Raw genomic sequence first — 25811 nt, 5'->3', positions numbered from 1 at the left:
GTATAATATTTGCAGGAGAAGAGATTACCACGAAAACCGTAGGGAGCGTGATGACAAGAGAGGAAGCGGCCGTGGTGATAGACATGACCGGAATAGACGGGATGGAGATCGTGGTATGCGCAAGAGGTCACCTGACGCTTGTAGTTCAAAGAGTGGACGTGCTGGACCAGTACCTGTGAAGAAATCCAAGGATGATAGAGGAGTCAGGTACTTGGATATTTTGTTATTTGTTGTTGTGATGCAGGTTTATTGTTTGATTGTTGTTGGTGGTATGTATACGTCACAGGATCCACGGTTAGCAGCTTATGATTGTTCTCAAATAAGTAATGTTGAACTTAGATCAGCTGCCTGTTTGCATGATAGGATGGAACCGGTCAGATCTGTGGAATTATTGGGGTTAGCAGAAACCGATTTTATACTGTCAGAAGCCATTAGTTGTGAGGTTAGACTAAAATTGGAGCGCTGGTTTTGCGGTACCGCGAGTCATGTGCACGTACTAGACGTGCCAAAAACAGGTAGAGTTGAGTATGGACGAATGTAGAAGGATTTTTCATTCTGGCAAGTATCAGCATGATGGTATAAGTTTTAAAGTAAACATAGACTTGCCAACTGTTCACAGTTTTACAGTTAATGGAACATTGTCACCTTTCTGGGATGTTGGTGGTGAAAATATTCAATGCAAGACACTGGGAATATACGCGCATAATATGTGGTTCAATTTAGGTTTTGCTGTTGGGACTTTGCATATTTTAGTAAAAAATACACCCGTTTTGATCAAGGGAAATGTTGTTATGGATTATGATAAAAAGACGATTGTGGCGAAATTTGAAGATAATCATTTGTGGGCAACATCAACTTCTCCATATTTTCCGTATGTAGTACGAAAACCGGCCAGTAGTTTTAAGGTAGTTTTTCAAGATACATTCAATTTAACTACTTGGAATGAACAACTTTTTGTTTCTAACTTGGAAAGGAATATTTTAGTTAAAATTATGGGAACAGAGAAACTTACTTTGCAACATCTGGATTTCAACATTTTTGTAACAGAATTGGAGGGTATCAAGTTTTTAGAGGAACCGAAGGCGGCTGTTAGAAGTTATTTTGGGGATTTGTTAAAACAGGAAGCTAGATTTGATTTGAATGCTATGTTTTTGGCTAGCAGAGAAAGGAATGAGAGGATGATGGAACTTTTTAGTATTTCTAGATGTGCTCAAACAGAAGTTAGATCAAATGTACAGATGCATCATGGGTTCAGAATTATATACCTGGGAGAAATTGCTAAGTATGAAAAGTGTACAGCGGTTGAAATTCCAGTAAAATTAGGTGTGGATTATGGATGTGCAGTAGGACATTTGATGGTGGATTATAAAGGTGAGACAGTTGGAATACAAGAATATAGTAGAATGATTGTTGCAGTAGAGGATATAAAATTGTTAAATTGTTCGCAAAGTCCGGTATTTTTGAAGTTAACAGCTAATTTGTTTCTTGGGAATCAGGGGCAGGGACTCGAACTTCTGCATATTGCCAATGAAAAATCAGAACATGTGGGACAAAAGATTTTTCTGAACGACGAAAAGGTGTTTATTGCTGATTTTAATAAGACTATTAAATATCAGGGATTAGAGGATTTTGAGGATTTTAATGGACAAGCTTCTAAGTTGGATTTTGTTGATCATAAGTTGTCATTTTTCGAACAGGTTACAGGTCCTTGGTTTGGTTTAGAACATTTGTTCAAAGATATATTACCATTGTTTGCCAAGTTTGTTTTGATTGTGTTAATGTTGTTGTTAGGTATAATTCCTATGTTGGTATTGTTGTATTGTTGTTGTTCATGGTGTCATAAAAAAAGATTTACTGAGGAAGAATTTAATGCTAGATCTTAAAATTCTTATGCTGAAATTTAATTATATTGTATTTTTGCAGGTTGGTTACGGCGGCAACAATGAATCAAAAGTTATTGAGCAATGAAGAAGATGGCCGTCACAAACAATCTGTCAATGAAGGAAATCAAGTCAAACCTGGTCTACCGGTATCTGCATTGGTCAGCAACTCTGCATCTCGGCTGGTGTTGGTAATGTCGCGCGTTGAGCTGCCCACGTTGAGTGTGGGCAGGGCGACGAGGAACATATTTTTGAGCAGTGAGGACATGCCACTGGCAGATTTAGCTCGTCTTATTGATAATGAACCAAGGTTTAAGTTGAATTTGATAAACATGTTATCGGTGCAGTTAGAGATGGGGAGATGCATCAACTCCATAGACTGGCCTGTGGACAGGATCCCTATCTTTACCAGCCAGAATTCAAGACACCTCAACCTGATGGCGGCTGGTGAGCATTCTAAAGCTATAAACAGAAAGTTGTCATGGAACGAGACAACTAGTTTGAATAAGTTGAGTGCGACCATATTTCTCTCTAAGCTTGTTTGCGAAATTTTACCAAGTTTGGTGTTGCTTGCTAAGATTGAATACCTGGATGGAGATGAGAGAAAAAGCTGTCAAACGTTGGGCGAATTGTTACCCATAATCAAACATATGGGGGAACTTGAGGATTGGCATCAACTTTCAAAAATTGACGTCATACCTGCAGATGGTAAAATGAGCCTTCAGACGGTGTTGAGAACTGTGGGTAATAGTGTTGATCTGAGGTTGAAGACGCAGGTTGTGTCAGCTATTCGGCTCCTGGCACATTGGAAAGATGTCGTGAATAAAGTAAGCTTTATTCTGAAGCAAATGCCATCCACAACTTTGTTCGAGTTACAGAAAGATTGGCTTGATGGAAAGTCTGAACAGGATTTGAGTGCTAAAGTGTTTATTGACTCCATTCAGGTGAATGAATACATGAACTTATCAGTCTACATTCCACGCATTGTAAATGTCAATTCGGTGAGTTTAATCACCAGTGGAGAGATGCCAGCTGAGATACGTTATGTTAGATTGGATGGTCAAAGAGAAATAATTGATAACCTGGTGAGTGCCACATATGCAGGTAGTCTGTTGAATGATAAAGTAGACGCAAGAGTCTTGACCTGGGAAATGCAGATGCGCTGCAAGCGTCTCCGTCCGACTCTAGCCAAGCAGATATTGTTATGTGATCCAGATACCACTTTAGAGAATGTAGTAAAGGAAATTAGATTGGAGTTGGATGGAAAAGTTTATACAAGTTTGTTGACAACCAATATTGAGTGGAAGTTTAATCCTGAACACAAAGTAAATGAGTGGTTTGAAGGTGATTTCAAATTGGTTACTCGGTTTGGGGATCCTGTTTGTGTTCAGATGGATCAGCCCTTAAATCCGAACATTCCTGTTTGTCTGGACCTTGAATTGTCAAATCAGCAATGGCGTGTTGATGAACAAGTGAGGGAGGAAATGAGGATGGAACACACGCCTGGAATATTGATGATGCTGGATAAATTTGGAGAGGAGGTTAGTCGTAAGCATCAAAAGATTTTGGATAATCAGGAGGAGGTTGATAACGTTGCAACCTCGATTTCGGTTGCGGTTACTAGTGGATTTGAAAGATGTTTTCATATGCTTGGTGATACTGAGGCAAGGATGTCTCAAGACGGCTTGTGTGACGAGACCGCAAAACTTGGAGTGAATGATGATGAAGCTATCATGCCCATGGATATTGAAGAATCTGGCAAGAAGAGCAGAACATCTGGAAAAAGAAAGTAATAATTATAGTTATGTGTATTAATTCATATTTTATTTTATTTTATGTATTTAATATTTGTTGAGGCAGTAGTAGTCTCAAAAAAGTTTAAAATTAATGTTTCATATTAATGCTCTATAATACCATGCTTAAATCTGATGGTTATATGTTAACCAATGTTATTTTTATATCATGTATTTATGATAACTATGAAATTAATGCATTAGGTGTTAATCAATGCATTTTTCAATGATTATATGTTAATTAATGTTTTTTTCTTAAAAAAATATTAAAAAGAAAAAAAAACACATAAAGAAAAAAAGGAATATAAAAAAACACAAAAAAGAGTTCTAAGGAACCAAAATAAATAAAAAAAAATGTATACGAAGTGTTTAAAGATCTGGAATAAAAATATATATAAAAAACAAAAAAAAAAAAAAAAAAAAAAAATATATGACAGGTGTCATACCAGATCAACTATTATCCATTTAATAAGCGTTCAACGCTACTTATAATATATCTATGATAATTAACATGTAAAAACCTATTGTTATATTTAATCTGAAATATTACAGTTTGAAATCCAGGTTCATGTTAAAGCCAGGGAGAAATGTGATGTATAGTCCCTTTCTTCCTGATTTAAGAGCAATGCATGTATTTTATAGTTTAGCTTTTAGTTCTTGTGTCAACGGTTTCGGAGCAAGACATTGCTCTGCAACACGACACGAACATAAAAGTGAACAGTTGTCTTAATATTAATGTTATTATTGTATGTTAACCTTGTCTTGAATTAATACACTTTATAAGAATATTTAGCTGTTTGTTCTTGCTATTACTACACGTCAGTAGCAAGATCTTTTACTTGTCTTGATACAAATAATTATTTTCTTAATATTTTCAACATATTTGCATCATTAGCACTAATTTAAATTTATGTTCTATTTAAAATTCCACTTATCTATTTATCCCTCATCATTGATGAGGAATGGTTGAAAATCCTAAATGGACCAGCCTGAAGTCTAGGAAATATAGGACATCTGTACACCAGTTTCATTGCTTGACAGTCACAAAGCGGGACCACAAATTTACATCTACGTTTCATATTCAAATTCGCACAAGTTACTCCATTCAAACCAGGAATTGGTAACCGCGCCTTTGGCCGATTTGTTTTTTGCTTCTGCAAACTGAGAAAACCAAACCAAGAGCTGCGCGTGGACTAAATTTAATTAAAGCAACCAAGAATATGTGGATTATGCAGCGACTTGCTGCGGCTGACTAGAAGTCAGCTTCTGTGCAACTTATTTTAGCTTTCGCGTCCTCATTTGTATAATATTTGTATTTGCCGCATCGTATATATTTCATAACTAAATTAGAACGAGAACAAGTAGAGGAAAAAAAGGAAATATCAGCGACAAAACAAATACAAAATAAAAATTAATGCACCTTCCTAGCTTGATAAGATGCGTTTTTGTCAATATGTTAAAAAATAAAATGAAATCTCTCATTGAATAAGTTTTAAATTGAGGTAATTCGCTATTCACTGGATTTAATTAAATTTTGAACAAATTGAAATATGACATAGAAAAACATAAATTCGCTTTATTGTAATTGTAATATTTCTAAAGGATTCAAATTGTAATTTAAACATAACACACAGATATAATTTCTTAGACAAGATTGGAAGGTATTTATTTCAGGAAAAAGATTTAAATAGAAAACGACCTCCGGGGGTTTTTTGCTCTCTTCTGATAGTAAATCAAATCAGCTTATACCAATGGAGTGGGGACAAAACACCTAATTAAAAAATACCTAAATTAAAAATGCCTAATGTGACAAAACACCTAATTTAAAAAATGCATAACTTGACAAAACACCTAATTTTATAAACACCTAACTAAAAATACCTAACTTTAAAATTACCTAACTTGAAAATACATAATTTTAGCATATCTTAATTGTTGTTATCTTTCATATAATTTAAAAAGATGATATGTTTCAGTCTGTCTGCATTGAAGTATCTGAACAAATATGGTTCTTCTTTACAATATAGCTTCTCAAAGGTCCTGGGAATGTTTATAGATATATTGGAAGAGGGTACCTACCTCCCAAGAGAAATCACCCCTAGAAAAAAATTATTACCTTCAATAATTTTTTTAAAAACTAAAATTAGAAATAGGGGTTTGGCACCTCCCTCCCCACCCCCCCCCCCCCCCAACCAATAATTTATCTTAAAAACTAAATAAAATATTAGGGATTGAATTTAACACCCCACCACCTCGAGCGGCCCTACGGGCCTTTAGGGATGAAGTCGCTAGTCCTTATAATAAAGTAACAGGATCTATCTAAGTGCTGAACTGATATGGTTTACAACGTAGCTTCTCATAGGTACTGGGAAGGTTTATAACTATTTTGGAAGAGGGTAACCTATCCCTACAAAGAGAAGACTCCTTAATTTTGAAGCTAGGAGAACATTTATTCAGAAAATCTTTATCTTTATGTAAATTTTATATAAGAAATCTCATAAAATTTATAGAAAAGGTGTAAATTTGAAGTCCTTACCTGCTGGATCATACCTGGAACCTACCATTGACTTGACCACCTTTAATTCATATGAAGATGTACTTCTATAGGATATTCATTATTTAGGTAACATAAAGTGCTTCGATTAAGTCAAAAAGGATGACCCTGCCAGGTTTGCTGGCATCCTGTGCCCGTTAGGATGGAGATATTAAAAAATTCAAACTCTCAAATATGTGTCATAAACATATTTAAAAAGTCACTCAGCTTATGGCTCTCTATCTTTCACACACAGAAAATGAGAAGGAAACCCCCCTTCCCCCCCCCTTCCAACAATTAAGTGTTAAAAATTGAATAAAAGATGTTATGAGAAAAATTCCATCCAATATCCTCATGTTTCTTTAAAGGCCTCTATCCAAGACAACCAAGCTTCTTAGTATTTATTTAATTAGACATTTTTAAATTAGGTATTTTTAATTAGGCTTTTTTAGTTAGGCATTTTTAAATTAGACTTTTATAAATTAGGTGTCTAATTTTAAATGCTTAACTAAAAATGCCTAATAAAAAATACCTAATTTTAGAATATATAATTTTTGACTGAAATACCTAAAACTTATAATTCCACAAATCAAATTGGTAAAGAAGTAAAAATTACCTCCCCCAAAATTTCTTAAATCTTTCTTTGTAAAACTAAAATTAATGAGGGTTGATTGACTCCCTCCCCCCCCGAAAATATTCAACTTAACACCCCCCCCCCCCCCCAACCTATACCCGCGACTTTGGCACGACATATAGTGCATCCGTTCGTTATAATAGTTGAAAGGTTCAAATCTTGGTCTGACAGACGTTAAAAGGGTTCCTATTGGTGCTATGTCAGATTCATGACATAAACAGTTAGAGTAGGGGGAATGCTTGGCCAAAAACAGGCGCAACTCATTACAATGCACAATTAGGACTTCTCAGACAAAGGTTGTGCAATTGGTTGTCTGATCAGTATTACCTCGGAGAGGACTTGTACTCGAAGCGTTACCAAGCTCCTTTAACTATCAACCACAGAGGTTCAGCAGTTAGCTAGATCCTTTGGTAAAGACAGATACTCACACAGATTCCTGTTACTTTATTATAGGGACATGTGGCTTCGCCCTTGGAGGCCTGTAGAGCCGCATTAGGTGGTAAGGGGTCGAATTCAACCCCCCCATATTTTATTTAATTTAAAATTTGGGGGTGAGCCCCATCCCTCATTTTTAATCTTAGTTTTTTTTAAATGTGTTGGGGTTATATTTTCTAGGGGCGCTTTATATATTATATCCCTCCCCTAAAATAGTCATAAACCTTCCAAAATAAAGGTACTAAGAAAGAGAGGGAATGTCTGATTGAGCCAATAGGAGAATCGCATCGGTACATACATTTAATTTCATTGGTTGAAATTTTGTACACATCTGGTTAAGAATGCATGTTTTTTTTCATTTCACACTTAGATAAAAGTCAGCTGTAAACAGTATATTTTCTTAGTAGAAAGCTTTGCGGAATCAGAATTAATTGCCCAAAAATTTCGTTTAAATTTGAAAGCTTAGTAACGAGGTGGATTCTTAAAAAAAAAGTTAGGCTGGCTACTCGCTGGTGAGGCAAAATTATTTTTGTGAAAAATCCTCCAAAATCGAATAAAAAAATTTACAAAAATTAAATAAAATCTTAAAAGGGTTATTAACATATGATTTTGTTTAATTTTTGTAGATTATTAATGTGCTTTTGGATGATTTTTCACAAAAATAATTTTGCCTCATTATCGAGTAGCGAGTCTATAATTTCTTAAGAATCCACATCAGCTTGAGTCGAAAGTAAACAATACTTTTGTCTGCTAGAAATGTTCCTTCTTAGATTTGACGAAAAAGGGGTTCAGAATAATTCTATTCTTCTATTTCTATTCCTTCCAAGGATCAGCAGATATATAGATCAATTATTACAGACAGACACACACACAGATCCTGTTACTATATTATAAGGACTATTGCTTCACCCCTAGAGGCCTGTAGGGCCACTTGAGTTTAACCTGAGTTCAATTTTTGCTTTAAAAATATGTTTCAGCTTTGAGGGAGGTGGGAGTCGTCCAATGTCTATTTTTAATTTTATTTTTGAAGGAATTTAAAGGTTATTTTTTTCTAGGAGCGATCTCTCTTGGTATGGTGGTGCCCTCCCCAAAAATAGTTATAAAGCTTTCCAGAAACTATTTTTAATAAAGTTACTCCATTGTTGTTCCAAGGGAAAAAGATATTGACTACACTTACTCTAGAGGCCTCTAGGGAGCGTAGCCACTAGTAATATAAAGCAAATATTACAATGAAAAAGCTTTAAAATACGAAACATTTACATAAAGAGTAGTTCCGAAGATAAAATGCAGCAAATAATGTAAATAAATATGGATAAATAACAAGGATGACAACATCCATAAGTAGCGAAGCTCAAAATTTAATGATAGACATCAGGAAAAAATAATCTTGTGAGTAAGTTAAAAAGACATAAATGAAATAAATCACGAAACCTTTTAAAAATGTATAATATCTTTTGAAGCACTAAGCTAAGAAACAAAACGTAAAATATAGGGATCGATCTAGCACCCCAACCAATATACAAATCTTAATGAAATTTAGTAAAAATATGTAGGATGCAAATTTACTAAACCCCTGAAAATTTCAGTCGTCTGTCTTAAAAAGGAGTTGAGAAAATTACGAAAAGAAAAAAATCTAAGAATCGATCTAGCACCCCAATTAACATACAGATGGATAAAACAAGATGCGCATATGTTATGGGAATCTTCACTAAAAATTTCAGCTGTCTATCTTTTATAGGAGCCGAGAAAATCAAATTTCCCCCACTTTGTCTCAGACAGACGGACAGACTGACGGACGGGCAAACGGACGGACTTTTCGAATTATACAGTAGCTTAGCTACTAATAAAAAATAGAGATTCTACAAACTACATGAATACATATTAACCAAAGTAAATTCTCAATGTCAGAAAGAGAATAATATTCTCTAGTTAATTTGACAAAAAAAAATTTGAAAAAATTGAAGTAGCAGTTGCAACTCACGGCGTGAATTCGGGAAGCTGGGGAATCAGCCACACTCTGTGACAGCCACCCTAAAGCTGGAGAATCAGCCACGCTCTGTTTCAGCCACTCTAAAGCGCCCATCCACCATCAGGCAGAGAAACTCTGAGCCGCAGTTCTTAAAATTTACTTCAGCCATCCTCTGGCTCACTTAGACTAAGCAAACCTGAACAGCAGCCACCTTAAAGTGCAGCCGCAACCATGTATTCAAAACAACATTACCACATGCACTCTTAGTTTAAAACCTTTTGTAATGTTCAATTATTATTCTTTCAGAATAAATGTTTCTACCGCTGATTATGATAATATTACATAATTTACATATCTTTATAAATATTGGGATGGGGCATCAGAAAGTAAAATAGTATCATATCCCCAATATAGGAAGAAATTAACATTGCCTTTTTATTCAGCTGTAAGGAATTTAAAAATAATCCATTAATAATTATCATCATTTGACATTAATTTCTTGTCATAGAATTAAGTTAATTATTATGGACGTAAAGTGAGCCTTGTACACTTTTATGTAGGCTATTTTATTCGGTGCTATTTACAAAAATCACATGTAAACACAATATTTCTGTTTAACATGGTATACTGTATAATAAAGTAATATTTTTAAGTATTCACTGCATATAAATATTCACAAATATTACCGAGGAGATAAACTAAAATAAATAAAAGATCAGGCAGAAAGTGATCAAAGCCATTATGGCGAACTCATCTAATGAATAAACATCTAGTATTTTGTGAATTTTTTGTTCTTTGTACATTTACTACCAGCTTCGCCCCTAGCCTCTAGGGGCTTTGCCCTCAGAAATAATTTTAAAAAATGGAGATGCAACCACTAATAAAAAAAAATTAGGGGAATTTTTTGTTTTTTGGAGGAGTTCGGGGTGTCCCACCCCCCAAGAAAATAGCCTAAAACCACCAGAGGACCAGTAGGTATATTCCCTGAAAAGTAGAATCCGATCCGTTCAGTGGTTACCGAGATCATAAGGGGCAGAAGGCGGACAGACAGGCAGACATTCTACTTTGTACTATCCTTATACTAAAGTAACAGGATGTTTGTATGTGTATCTGTGTGTCTGTCTGTACCAAAGGATCTCGCTAACCGCTGAACCGATCGGGTTCTCCTTTACAGGGTAGCTTCTCATAGGTCCCGGGAAGGTTTATAACTATTTTAAAAAAGAGGGGGGGCACCCGGAACCCCCCCCCAAAAATTTTTTTTTACTTTTTCTTTTAAAATCTAAAATAAGAAATTGGGTTAATAAATTCGACTCTTTCCTCCTCAAGTTCCCCTAGAGGCCTCTAGGGGCGTAGCCGCTAGTAGATATATATACTATCGTCTACGCCCAAGAGAGGTCTCTAGCTACACTGTATGACATCTAAACACTAACTGTAAAGTAGAATCATATCAGTTCAGCGGTTAGCGAGATCCTTCGGTACAGACAGACAGACATTCACATAGAGATCATGTTACTTTATTAAAAGAACTAACGGCTACGCCCCTAGAGGCCTCTACGATACCTATCTATGTTGCATTCAAGTCTTTACAATACCATAAGGGTGTTTAAAAAACCGATCGCTTCACTCTTTTCAATATAAACCCTCAGTTTTGGTCAAAAACTAACAAAAGATGACCCAATTCATGTCCAAGCAATGACAATGAGAAAACACTATTGAATTTTGATTTCTACTCACCTCTCCTGAGCACTACAGCTCGATTCCTAGCCCTTGTGGAGAAATTCTCTTACATGGAGAGTGCATATTTTATTACAAATTTTTACAGTTTTGTCTTTTTTTAAAAAGAATAAACTGTCTAAAGGACTTGACATCCTGTATATAGACCCCATAATGTTCAAAGTTTTTTATTGGGCCTATTAAGACCTTTCTATAAACGATTTGTTGATTTTTATCTCCATGTAAGGAAAAATTCTCCACAAGGGCTAGGACTCGAGCTGTAGTGCTTAGGAGAGGTAAGTAGAAATCAAAATCAAAAATGTTTTCTAATTGTCATTGCTTGGACACGATTTGGGTAATTTTTTATTAGTTTTTGACCAAAACTGTATGGTTTATATTGAAAAGAGTGAAGCGATCGGTTTTTTTTAACACCCTTTAACTATGTTGCGTTCAAGTCTCTGTGTAAAAATATTATTTTTTGTGATTTCACTTGGGAGGGTGGTGGTACCCTCCCCCAAAATAGTTATAAACCTTCTCGAAACCTATGAGAAGCGACCCTGTTGAGGAGAACCAGATCGGTTCAGCGGTTAGCGAGATCCTACGGTACAGTCAGACAAACACACATCCTGTTACTTTATCATAAGGATATATAATAGGATTATCATGATTCTTGATAATTTGTCAGAATTATTATTTTTAATTTAGGGAATATGCATAAACATTATAAGATGCTATAAACAAATGAAAATCAAATTAACTAATAAAATGCCAATTTAAGCCATCAGAGATTCTATGCTTTTAGGCATATATTTATATTATGCCATCATAAAAAAAAATAGTTTTTACCTATCTTATTTCTTTTTAAGTTATCAAAGAAGCATATTTATTGATTCTCATTAATTCAATAATTCCAAAATATTTCCAGAAATCATCAACGGAGATGTTGAGACCTAACAGAACCTTAAACTGTTTCAAACTATTTTTGAAAGGTATATCAAAAATATACTTTGACACCTGTAGAATCATACTGAAAAGCCAAAAATGAGAACAATTCCCCAATCAATTTTTATTAGAATTTTAAAGTTTATTTTTTACTATGGATTAAATAATTTTTACAGAATCGTGATGTTTCTTTCCTTTGTAGGTAGAATACTCAGCTTTTAGAGTGTCTTGCTTCGTAAATATTGTATGCTAGTATACAGTAAAGTTAGGTCTTTTGATTTTATCTATCAATACTAATTAAAAATTAATTCTTTACAATATATCAATGAATTAACATAAAAATGTTTCATGTCTATTATATTTACATTAAAACACATAAAAATTGATGAACTGAAAATAGTTGCCGAATGTGTACGCAGTTTCCTGGGTGTTTCCTCATCCTAGCTCAATATTTACTACTAGCTACAAATCTTCAAACTTCCCTTAAAAAAATCAAAATTTGAATGTATAAACGATTTATACAATATACATTATAAATTTTTAAATTTTAATTTTTTTTGAAGTTTGAAGCTTTTTTAGCTAGTAGTAAATATTGAGCTAGGATGAGGAAACACTCAGGAAACTGGGTACACATTCGGCAACTATTTTCAGTTCACCTAAAAATTGGCTGTAAAGAGTTAAATAAATTAAGATGACAACAAATGTTTATGCAACACAACAAATTTATTTTTGTCACATATACAAATATGATATAATAGTTATTTCTCGTATTGTATTATAAACGGCTTTCCGCGAATATAGAATGTACAATTATAAGATTAAAACTAGTTTTTTTGCCGGTGCCTTCAGCACCACGGGGCTAAAAAAACTAGTTTTAATCTTATGATTGTACATTTCTATATTCGTAGAAAACTGGATATAATACAATGCTAGACATAGTTTTTTCGTATGGATGAGAACCGGTTCCTATCCACCGGATTCGAATGAATACGAGAAAATAAGATTATTCAAACATATTTTTTAAAATATTTTTAAAAAGTATGTATCTTTTATGAGTAGGGTTTTCATTCTTTTTTTTTACCACGTTTGAAATAAGTTACTTTGTGAAAACACTCTTTCGGAAATTATAAAGAATTGAAATGAAAGAAGATTCCTTATTGGTTTAAATTCAGCATTATGTTTTTTTATTGTATTATGTCAGATTTTTCCATGAAATTTATTGATTTAGAAAAAAAAATTATTTCCATTGAACAGAGTAATGTATTTTTTATTGTATCAGTATAAAGTGAATTATATAAAATTGTTCACTAACTTACAATATTACACGAAGTAAAAAAAGACCTTTTGATCTGGTCAAAATTACCAGAGCAACAGCAAAAATTTATTTTAAAACCCCCCAAAAAAGTTTATTGGGGACTTAATTCAAAATTGGGCTCTGCAGTCTGATTCTATAGGTGTCCTAGTATATTTTTGACCCCCCATTCAAAAATGGTTTAAAAACAGTTTAAGCTATATATCTATAATAAAAAGTAGCTTGATGTCTGTCCGTCTGTCCGTCTGTCCGTCTGAAGCTTAAGATCTCGGTAACCACTGAACAGATCGGATTCTACTCTTCAGGGTATATACCTATTAGTCCTGTGGTGGTTTTAAGCTATTTTCTTGGGGGGTGGGACACCCCCAACTTCCCCAAAAATGAAATTTCTCCCACCATCAAAAAAAATTTGGGGGGGGAGTATGGTTCGGGGCACCGAAAATTTTTTTTATTTTTTAAAAAATACCTCATGGGGCAAATCCCCTAGAGGCTAGGGGCAAAGCCGCTAGTTGCTATATAAAGTAAAGCGTAACTGACGGACTGGCAGATTGATTTAGTCGTAATGTGAGGTCGATATTTGGACAATTGTTTTCTTGTCCCTGTAGAAATAATAAAACGTCATTAAGTGCAAATATGATAAAAGAAATTCGCGCAAATTTATTAGCCTGAGCATCAAAGATAATCCTATGTCAAATATAAACACCTTTGTGAATCATGTTTTTTTTATATTTTTAGTTGATTTAGAATCCTGTTTTGTAAACGATTGCAGTACCTAGAACGTAAAAAGGACAAGATCCTCTTACACTACATATAAATATTTTTAAAAGCAAATCATTTCTTTAATCATTTTGGCCCGTCAGTAAAAGCTGTTATCATTGATTTAGGTATGTTAGAATTGCCATATCGATTCAAAACTTTTTACCCTATGATAAAAAAGTCAATTACTCAATTTTTGGAGTTTCTGTAATTGCAGCTTTGTCAAATCTGCGCAAATAAATCTTCTTAGGAGGGCTTAGACTGAATGAGTTTAATGGTGGTTGTTTCTATATATGGCTGAATTAAAATTTTGTGGCAGCAGATTAATAGTCGGCTTATTTAAGCTGCCAGCTGACAGTAAGGCTAGTTTGAGCAACTCAATGTGTGCAGCGAAGAGCATTGATATAATTTTGATTTGGTGTATTTATGATTTTTGCTAATTAATTCATTCTCTGAGATTACTTACGAGCTTTTCTTTACATATAATCATTTATGTACAGCTATGGGTTAAAATGTAATCCGTCTGTAAATTCTTACTTATCTCTTATCATTTGTATAATAAAAATCATTAACAAAACTGTACTCAAAATAAATAAATTGATAATTCTAAATATAACATTATTTTTGAAGCTAAATTACAAATTTCAAAAAGACATTTAATTAGCAATTAAATTCATGTAAATTGTTACAAAATAAAAAATTACAAGCATATTCATTAATGAAATTTACAAATATTACTTTAAATCAAAACTCTGAAAATGTTCAGATCTAAAGACCTGAGCAAAAATATTCATGTGTAAAATTGATTTTGGTTCCTGTGCAAATTTGTAAATTTTGCATTGGTGCATTTAATATATATTAAAACATATCCTTATCTTTACTTTAAACATGGCTTCACACAAATTTTGATTTAATTTAAATCGCATCAATGAACACTAAAAATTTGTGAAAGAATTCCAAATATTTTTATAAAAAATAGACCAAAATACTATTAAATAGCACAAATAACTATTCTTTTTAAAAGGTAATTTAAATCCAAACATTCTGATAAAATTTCTGATTTATTGTATTATTTTGTAAACACTAAAATTAAAATCAAACTAAGCTTAATTTAAAAGATTATCTTTTTTATTGGAATATTTCATTTAAATTTTGATGTAACCCTATTGCAATACTTTTTCTTATCTGTTGGTAGAAATATAAATTTGCACTTGAGATTGAGAATTCTCAGTTGCCTGCTTATTTTGATAAAGGAATAAAAGGACAAAAACAAGTGCAGTGCCAAATTTTACATTGATACATTTTTTCATCTTAAAGTCAAATACATTAATTGTTTCTCAACATTTTGCAAGTAAATGAATTAAGATTTTTGAATGTCCGATATTATCATTTAAAAGTAGAATATCAAACATTCTTTAGAAATATATCTTAATGACCAAATTTTAATTTTAGAGTGATAGACTTATTAAAATACACAATGGCATCCATACAGTTACAGAAACTATTAATAATGTTTCTATTTTCAGGTATTCATTGATTTTTATTTTTTTCTAGAAAATCATAGATATAGTCATGGAAGGTGTAATTGTGGTAAGACGGCAGCATACGGACGGGCATTATACAGAGTTGCTACGCAGCGGCTTATCAAGTCAAGCCTTCTGCACTAATCCTATTATCACCATTCACCCCTGCCCGCTGAGACCCCACAGGCAGCGGTCAGATTGGACTGGCTAAATGGGGGAGGGACGCGGCCACCTTACAACCCCGCGCCCCAGGCAACTATCCTACCGGGAGGTGGTTACCTTCCCCTTTACTGCAGCTTACCCCACAGATGCCTACCGCCGCAGGGCTCCGCCCTTGTCTCCCCACACCCCCTTCAACCTAACCTATTGTTATCATCTATTTTTGTATATATAGTAATAACCCTATTGTAAATGTATTCAGTTTTTAATATATCTTTGTAGTAGTAAATACTGCTAGTTTGTTATTGGTAGAATTCTTTAAGGCTAGGGGCTCGTTGGATTCAAACTCGCGACGGTAAGCTGAAACGCTTCAACTTACCACATAATGAATTATTGAATTATTATTTTTTTAGGAATCTTACAGACAGCATATTTATTCAGGAAAACAGTAATATTATTTTTAGCCTAATTCATGTAATTTAGACTTTGAAGTCGATGGAAAATGTGTTTATGCATATGTATGTATGTGTAAAGTAAATTTAAAAATTGTTGGTTTATTGGTCAACTATATTTATTAATACATTGAATAACCTATAGAAGAAAAATAATACTGAAACACTGTTTTTTCATTATTGTTCTTTTCAATGTTAAAAAATACTGAATAGCAAAAAGATGAATTCAAAAAGTTGTTTAAGTTCTTTTTTTCAATTGTATAATGAAAAGGCTGTATGAATGATGATTGTATCCAGTTAGGTCTAAAAAATTTACCAATATTTCTGTATTTAATGATCTGCTTAATGCAAAATAGTAAAAATAAAATTACTGCAATTATTAGATTAATGCAAGAGGGATGTTTACCTGATGATGTTCCTCCCCCAGATTGTTCAGACTATGAACACAATACTTTTATACCTCATCCTTTCAGTAAGTGTTATAATCTTTGAAAAAATTAATATCTAGTGCATTAGAACCTGTTCTCAGTCATACTGAATTTATGTATTGCATTGTATTATATCCAGTTTCTACGAGTATAAAAATGTACAATCATAAGATTAATGCCAGTTTTTTTCAACTCGTTCTTTTAGCATCTTGGGACTAAAAAAAATGGTTTTAATCTTACAGTTGTACAATTTTATATCCGGAAAAACTGATTAAATTCAATGCGATATATAACTATTATTCTTAGACTTACAGTAATAGTAAAAGTTTGAATAAGTGTTAGAATCAGAAATAGATGTAAGTTTTTCTATGTTTAATTCATTTTAGATTGTAGCAGATATTTTGAATGTGAGCCCATGAATGGGCACTGTTTAAATGAGTGTGATGCTTCACTTTACTTTGATCCTGTTCTTAATGTCTGCAACTGGCCAGATCAGGTTAACTGTACAATGGGGGAACCTTGTCAAGATTGTGAGTCATGGCAAACTTGTAATCAAGGTATGTAGCTCTAGCAAAGCAACTCTATTCCAGTCTTACTGTCCATATGTTTTACTTTTATATGCACTTATGTTCAGCTTACAAATTCATAAAGCTCTGCTGGTATAGGACGTTTTTCTCTTTGTTTATTCTTACCCAGCAGAACGGATCGCAAATTTTCGCACCTACCCAGCAGGAAAACATTTTTCGATTAAATAACAAATTCGCAAAATTCTCAAGAAAATTACTACTGGTGCTGCTCATAGTCTAATGTGTTCTCAAGATAATTTTTTTTTTTTTCGGGGGGGGGTAAATTTAAATTTTTTTTTTGGGGGGGGGTGTCCCACCCCCCAAGAAAATAGCTTAAAACTTAAGCTTCAGACGGACAGACAGACGGACGGACAGACATCAAGCTACTTTGTATTATAGATATGTATTCCTTTCAAAAAAGTTGACCACCAAACATTTACCACCGTTTTCAAATTTTAACTTTATAATGATTGTATTTTTGCAATGCACTCCTAATCCTAACTTCACCTTACATAGCAAATAACACACGTGCCAAAATGTTGTTGCGTTAAAAGTCTGACATCATTTGAGGTTATAATTATAAAAACAATTTTTTAGGAGTATGTACACCTGATTGTAAAGAAGATTCCCATTGTAACAATGATGAGTACTGTACATCATCTGGCACTTGTGCATCTGGATGTAGAAACTCAGACAGTTGTGGTACATGTGGTACTTGCTCAAATCATCAATGTGTAGAACCAGACTGCTGCTCAGACACAGACTGTAGTTCAAGTCAATATTGCTCTGATAGTGGTAGCTGTGTGACCGGATGTACAGGAAATGAGGCATGTGGTACTTGTGGTACTTGCTCTAATCATCAGTGTGTTGAACCAGATTGTTGTACAGACTCAAACTGTAGTTCAAGTCAATATTGCTCTGATAGTGGTAACTGTGTGACCGGATGTACAGGAAATGGGTCATGTGGTACTTGTGGAACTTGCTCAAATCATCAATGTGTAGAACCAGACTGCTGCTCAGATTCAGATTGTAGTTTAAGTCAATATTGCTCTGAAAATGGCAGCTGTGTGACTGGATGTACAGGAAATGAGTTGTGTGGTACCTGCGGTACTTGCTCAAACCATCAGTGTGTTGAACCAGACTGCTGTGTAGACTCAGACTGTAGTTCAAGTCAGTATTGCTCCAATAGTGGTAGTTGTGTTACTGGATGTACAGGAAATGAGGCATGTGGTACTTGTGGTACTTGCTCTAATCATCAGTGTTTTGAACCAGACTGCTGCTCAGATTCAGATTGTAATTCAGATGAATTCTGCTCAGACAGTGGAAGTTGTGTTTTAGGGTGTTCTGGAAATGAGGCATGTGGCACTTGTGGCACTTGCGCAAATCATCAGTGCATAGAACCAGATTGCTGTACTGATTTTGACTGTGGTAATGATGAATACTGTACAGAAGTTGGAACCTGTGAAATAGGATGTACAGGAAATGAACCATGTGGACATTGTGGAATGTGTTTGAATCATGTGTGCAGAGAGCCAGAGTGTTGCAATGATTCTAATTGCAACAATGATGAGTATTGTACAAGTTATGGTACATGTGAAGCTGGTTGTTCAGGAACAGGTGCTTGTGGTGACTGTGGTACTTGTTCTAATCATTTATGCATAGAGCCTGATTGTTGTTCTAATGATGATTGTGAGGTATTAAAAAAATGTCTTGAGTAATTATGTGAAATGTTATTTTCCAATTTATAAAATCTTACATCAAATCAAAGTTTTTTTTTAATTCTAATAAAATCTTTTTTTTAGAATAACCAGATCTGCGCAGTTAATGGAGTCTGTGAGTTTGAGTGCACAACTAATTCCGATTGTGATTCCGGCTTCTTCTGTGACTCCAGTAACCAATGTTCAGAGGGATGTTTAGTTAACAGTGACTGCAGGAGCTGTGATTCCTGTATTAATAACCAGTGTATACATCCAGGTTAATAATTTTATTTTCACCGAAGCTCCTTATCCCAAATTTTCTGCTGGATTAAAAAAACTGGTTCTGAGGAACTTTAAAAATCATGTAACGTATCATATTATTTCTTATTATAAAGTATTTTTCACAAATTATAAAACCACTAAATTCATACCTGTTTTTTTTTTGTCCGGGCCTTTGGACTTTATCCTCTTTATCCAATTAAATTCAGGGGGGGACAGAACTATACATATTACAAATATTTAGCATAGTTTTATAGAAATTACCCATGGAGATACAAAAAAAGCACTTCTTTTGAAAAAAATGTGTATAACTTTTTTGAATTCAAAGAATTTAATTGATGCCTCATAAGAAAAAAGGAATAATAACCTTATTGGTATTGTCTTTCTAACGTTAATGAAAATTGTTATATATTTTGATTTGCGTCATATTTTTGTTTTCTTAAAGTATCACGCCTACTCAAAGGAAAAACAGAAATGAATTTGATTTTAAATTTGTACTTTGATAATATACTTATACGTACATATGTAAACTCCTTATCAATACTTTAACGTCTTACTTCTTTTTAACCCAGGAAAATTTATCATTTATGAAACTAAACTAAACAAACTTATAAAATGTTGTTTATTATCAGTTATGTATTTGTTTGTTCTCTAAAAGCAATAAACAAAAAGTCAAAGAATTTGAAACATTTTTGCATTGTTTGCAAATTCTTATAAACATTGATAAGTTTGAGAAAAATGTGTTCATGTACTTTAGACAAATATTTCTAGAATATTTTGTAATTTTATCCAAGCTAAAATAAAACTCTAAAATCTTCCACTCTAAATGTCTTTGTTTATATTCTAATGTAATAAATACTTCAGAATGTTGTACTGATACAGAATCATCAGATTGTACAGATCCAAGCCGTCCTGTTTGTCAGGATAATCAGTGTGTACCTAAACCTGGAACATGTCAGAGTGATCAAGAGGTCAGGGTTATTAACTAATCTAAATACATGAATCGCAACAGTAGTGCATCCACTCTCCACTAGGGAGGTGATAGGTTTGAATCTCAGCCAAAACTTTATCAAAACTAAAAATGTTAAAGTTATACCTACTGCTTCTATGTCAGATGTACGAAATTATATTAAGAGTAGGGGGAATGCCTTGTCCCGAATTAGGCAAAACTCATTCATTACTTTTGACAGTTAGGACTGCCAGTGAAAGATTCTGCAATCAAAGGTTTTATTGTCTGCAATAGTTAGGATGTGCAGTGCAACAGATAAATTTTAATACAAATACATTTAAATTATTATTTGCAAAGAAGGTGTATCAACTATTTTTTTTATAGCTAGCCGGTTCTTTTAGTAAGTAGTAGATGTAAAATTTTTCATAGAATTCAGATATGCAATCGGTTTTTTTGTAGACCTCTTATTTTTTAAGTAATTTAAGTTTAAAAAAAAAAAAATTAAGTCGATTTTAAGGTACTAAAATGCAACAAAAAAAAGAAAGAAAATGGTCATTATGAACAAAAATAGTAAGATCTTTAATTTGACACCTTACTTTTTCAATTCTGTCAGGTAATTATTGAAAAAATCGATTTTTTTAAACCCACGAGAATAAAAACTTTGAACTTAATTTTATTATTTCACAAATAAAAAAATATGGGTTCATATATACCATTAGAATCAGAAAAATATTACGAATCCATTGTAAGCAAAATTGAAAAAAAAAGTTTACAATATAGTATATAAACTACAATAAAAGGAATTATATGAAAATATCATATTATGTTGTACAGGCAACGTCTTAATTCTTCAATTGAGTATAAAAATGGGAAGGGGGTAAAGAGGGGGTAAAGAGGGGGTAAAAAAGGGAAAACAATAGTGTTGTCTGAACAAAAAAAATAATTGGCCATTTCTGTAATTTTTTAATTTTTTATTTTTTTTCAATTTTGCTTACAATGGATTCGTAATATTTTTCTGATTCTAATGGTATATATGAACCCATGTTTTTTATGTCTGTTTGAGAAAATATTTAGGTCTAAAGTTTTTATTATACCGAGGTTAAAAAAATAGATTTTTTCAATAATTACTCAACAGAATTTTAAAAGTAAGGTGTCAAATTAAAGATCTTACTATTTTTGTTCTTACTGACCATTTTCTTCTTTTATTTTGTTGCGTTTTAGTACCTTAAAACCGACTTAATTATTTTTTTAAAAAACTTAAATTACTTAAAAAATAAGAGGTCTACAAAAAAACCGATTGCATATTTGAATTCTATGAAAAATTTTACATCTACTACTTACTAAAAGAACCGGCTAGCTATAAAAAAAAAAGTTGATACAACTTCTTTTAAATTATATATAGATATTTTAGGTCAGTTGGGATTTTCAAAACTACTTATACAACTTGTAAAAAATGTTTTGTGTAATTTGCTATTAATGGTTGGTGTTGATTCATGAATGTTTAGTCTAAAATATAATTTTGGAAAAAAAACTTTATTCTTATTATCAGTGTGAAGGTTGGGACCAGACGTGTAACAATGATTACTCGAGCTGTGCGTACTGTAACCAGGACCTCCAGAAATGTGAGGGTGGATGCTACAGTAATGATAACTGTGATGGATATACCTGTAATGTAAACCATACCTGTTCTACAGGTGTCTACAGTATTCAGCTGGATACATACACCTGTACAGGATGTCAGGGAGCTCAGGTATTATTATTTTATATGAAACTAGCGGCTGCACCTTTAGCATCTAGGAGCTCTATATTCAAAGGGGCAACAAATGGCTAGAAAAAAAACTGGATAAACACTATCCAAAGTTTTAAATCTGAAAATAAATAGCCTATAACCATCACGGGGCTTATGCGAAGCTTACCTAATAAAAAAAGAACCCAATCACTTTAGTAGTTATTGAGATCTTTAGATTCAGACAAAAAAACCTTACTACTTTATATAATAGGATTATAATTATCTCCTTTGTAAATGTATAAATTACCTTGTAATGGAAATCAATCAGTGGCGTGTGAACCGAATGGAGCATTTGGGGCAATGACCCCCCCCCCCCCCTGACGCCTAAAACGCCGACCCCTGCCCCCTCCGTTTAGCTACTGCCCTCCTTAAAAGTTGAAAAAAGGCCTTTTTCGCCTCCCCCTGGTGAACAAAAATAGACACAATAAAAACTGTCCCGAATTTGTATTAATTTTGAGGAACACGACTCCTGTTACGTCATATTTTTCTTTCCCGAAAAAGGGAAGGGGAGAAGAAAATCTCTTCAAAAGAGATGGGGAAAACCCCCTTTTCTCCCATCTCTTTTTTCTTCCCCCCTTCCCTTTTTTTTCTTTCCCCCTTCCCTTTTTCGGGAAAGAAAAATATGACGTAACAAGAGTCGTGTTCCTCAAAATTAATACAAATTCGGGACAGTTTTTATTGTGTCACAAAAATGCCACATTTTACCCCCCCCCCCCCCCCCCCTATACAAAAAAGAAAAACTGTCCCAGAGTTTCCAAAAGATCAAGAAATTTTTGTATATGTTTTTGAATTGTTTCTACTTTTTTTCTCATGGTATATTCTATTCTTATTTCTATAAAAACATTTGTAAACATCAAATATAAACAAAGTATATATAATCTAAATGCCCCCACCCCCCCCTAGACAAAGTGCTTCGCACGCCTCTGAAATCAATTTTGTAAAATTTTGCAATTGTCATTTTATTTCATTAGTTCAAATATTCTTTGCTAGATATGTTCTTTATAAAAATTCTAAGTTTTCATTTTTATAAGCAAAAATTCTTTTAAAATTGCAATGTCTATCCGTCAATCAGAAACACTGTGGCTGGTGTTTGGTAATTCCTCAATATAATTATATTTTATCTTCAACTTACTTTGTCCACTTTACATTGAATTGTTTATGTTATATTCAGGGCATAGCAGATGAAGATGGGCCTTTTGTAATTTTAGTTGGGGCTGACTTTGACTCATGCAACACTAGGCAGCTGGATCATCCAAATAAAATTGACTTTGATAATGGCAAGAGTGCTGTTTTCATTGAGGAAGAACTTCTTCAGTCTTGTTATAAGGTAAAGTGACTTTCTTATCATAGTAATAAGTTTATTTGTTTAATATTTATATTCATGTGGTATGAGAGGAATAGATATTGCCTGAAACAGATAAACAGTTAAAAACAGCTAACTGCACAGCTCAAAAGTGTACAGTATTGGAATAATTTGATTAACTAAAATGCACAAGGAACGCAGAGTTAGAGAAATTATAGTGGTATTTTTTAGGATGTTTTGTGTTTACGCAAAAACTTGATCAAGTTGATAATTCCCCTTTTTTAAGTATCTTTACACAATTCTTAGTTTAGAAATTTAGTTTTTTGTAATAAAACTCATATCATAATGATGACAAAGGAAAATTTATCTTGCAAATTTGTTAGGTAACAATAGATTTGAAGAGAAATAAGGAAATTGTTCTTTTATTCTGTCTTATATAGCAAGAAAATAAATTATCCTTGTAAAATATTATTTGAACACAGTAATAGTGTCTGACTGATTATGACGTAACAAAAAAAAAATTAGCCAATGAGAGGCCGTTATTGACCAATGGTAAAATTTATAGTGGCCTCTCATTGGCTAATTTTTTTTGTTACGTCATAATCAGTCAGACACTATTACTGTGTTCTATTATTTTATTAGTTCACAAATTTTAGCATAAATAAAAACAGCCGTTCTTTTTTACAGTGTAACTTCTCAAAGGTCCTGGGAAAGTTCATGACTATTTTGGCAAATTCAAATATAGAATAATTAATATCGACATACTTACTTTTTAGACAGAATTATAGAACAATTATGCTTATAATATTTTTGTCTACACTTCCAACATGTATTATTATTTTGAAAATGAAGATAGCAGAAAAAATTATTTCATGCAACATTTGCTGCCAAAATGCCAGAGCTCGGCAGCTGCCTGAAATATCAGGGAAATCACCTTTTACAATTTAAAGACCAGCTGGAAGTCCCTCTTTTAAAAAAATGTTAAAAGCATCCAAACAGGTTTAAATCTGAGGCTTCGTTGCGGCGCTGCGGAGCTCTGCAAAGAGCTAAAAATATATTTATTATGTAACTTCCTATTACTTCAAAAATTCTTTGATCCAAAAGCAAAGTTGCCGGTACAAACTCTAAATCTACACATTTAACTCATAACTAATAACTATTTAGAAACATCTTGCTAATGAAATTATCGGTGGATCTATTCATTGGACTGCAGAACAAGGACAATGGAAACCAAAAAATGGGCAGGTAGTGATTATATTAAAAATAATCACATTGAGCGACTTTCTTCGTCTTTAACTTTACCTGGCACTAAAAAAAACCTCATTGAACAGTAAATACACATCGTTTCAGCGGTTAGCGAGATCCTATGATACAGACAAACAAATATCCTGTTACTTTTATAAAAGCATAATTCAGCATTGTTGATAATATTAATATTGATTCATGTTTAGATCATAATAAACTGGAACAATGATGTATCAGATTGTTGTTGTATGGATGAACACTACATTAGCCAAGACGATACAATTGGATCATTTAAGAAATGTGCCAGGTGCCAGGGACATCCAGGCTGCCATTAAAAAAGGGTACAATTCTATACTAAAAATTATTGTAAGAGTATTAAGAAAAGATTTTCTACTTGAAACTATTCTTTTACCTTTGACTGGGGGCTGTGATTCAGCAAATTAAGGTATTTTGTTGTAAGCCACTTGGCGTAAAACTTGTATTGTGCTGTAACTGAAGGGAAGTGGGTAAAAGGGGATTGGGGAGAAGAGGTGGGTTGCAGAAAAATGTTCACTTAGAATTGTTTGTCAAAATCGCTGTCCCTTGTCCCTACCTTTGATACTTCTGCATACTAATATATTTAACAAAGACATTTGTGATTTGAAAACTTTAATCCATTATTTTTCCAAGTTATGTTTTTTTATATGATTTAGTTTTCGAACATGTTTATTTTTTATAAATTCTAAAGAAATATATTAAAGTATTATTCATATAATATTAATTTGAACTAACTTTACAGTATTTTTTTATAAATCTAAAAAGTAACAAACCTAAATCAAAATACTTTTAATATAAAAATAACAATGGTTAAATTTCACCTGTTGTAAATATATATATATAGTCTCTAAAACTAATAATTTTTCATGCTTTTTTCATCTATCATTTCCTTGTATGTTATTGTGTGATTTTATCAAATAAATTGATATTTTATTAAGTTTTATATTAAGTATATACTTTTTATATTTCTTTGTCTGCTTTGCTTTTAATAAAACCACGAGATCGTATTTTGGCGAATTTCTGAACCAACTTTTGTTTCAAAATGTGCATGATCACATGGTCAAACGTTATGCAGACTACCAGCCCTTTGATAGCACGAATTTTGTCTTGAAGTCCAAACCTTTCACGGTAATGAGTTGCGCTTGTTTAGAGCACCTGAATTAGCAGCATTAGGATTTTAACGTATGTAGTTATGACTCGGTGTTGGGCCGAGATTCGAACCTAACACTATCAACGAGCGATTGCGATGTGTTACTCCACATTAACAGTCACAGTCCACAGGTTTGAATGATCGATGTTTAGTTTACATTATGTAGGATAAAGGATAACGACAATCATATAAGAGAAGGTCACAAGTTAACAAATCAATACTAGGGTGGTAAATTCCATAAGTTACACTGTCTTACTGTCAAAACTTT

The 25811-nt window shown here is 33.1% G+C and overlaps 1 protein-coding gene across 1 annotated transcript; it reads left to right on the top strand.

Moving 5' to 3' along the window:
- The first annotated feature begins 15365 nt into the window (after positions 1-15365).
- Positions 15366-25400, top strand: LOC145319169 (uncharacterized). The gene is made up of 11 exons (XM_080161077.1): positions 15366-15493; positions 16063-16090; positions 16485-16573; positions 16916-17086; positions 17693-18789; positions 18898-19069; positions 19936-20042; positions 21570-21770; positions 22981-23136; positions 24277-24357; positions 24564-25400. Exons 1-11 carry the CDS (start codon positions 15445-15447, stop codon positions 24690-24692), a joined length of 2280 nt encoding a protein of 759 aa, XP_080017203.1. The 5' UTR covers positions 15366-15444; the 3' UTR covers positions 24693-25400.
- The last annotated feature ends 411 nt before the right edge of the window (positions 25401-25811 follow it).

This window comes from Acartia tonsa, chromosome 5, assembly GCF_053477335.1.
Source record: "Acartia tonsa isolate MP-2025a chromosome 5, ASM5347733v1, whole genome shotgun sequence".
NCBI lineage: Eukaryota > Metazoa > Arthropoda > Copepoda > Calanoida > Acartiidae > Acartia > Acartia tonsa.
The sequence above is the reverse complement of the archived record's forward strand: the minus strand, read 5'-3'. Positions and strand labels throughout refer to the sequence as shown.

Excerpts from the sequence above, each read along its gene's own strand:
- LOC145319169 (XM_080161077.1), top strand. The coding sequence starts at position 15,445 with ATGGCATCCATACAGTTACAGAAACTATTAATAATGTTTCTATTTTCA. Across the intron at positions 18,790-18,897 it reads GTTCTAATGATGATTGTGAG|AATAACCAGATCTGCGCAGT; the intron begins GTATTAAAAAAA and ends TCTTTTTTTTAG. Across the intron at positions 24,358-24,563 it reads GGAAACCAAAAAATGGGCAG|ATCATAATAAACTGGAACAA; the intron begins GTAGTGATTATA and ends ATTCATGTTTAG.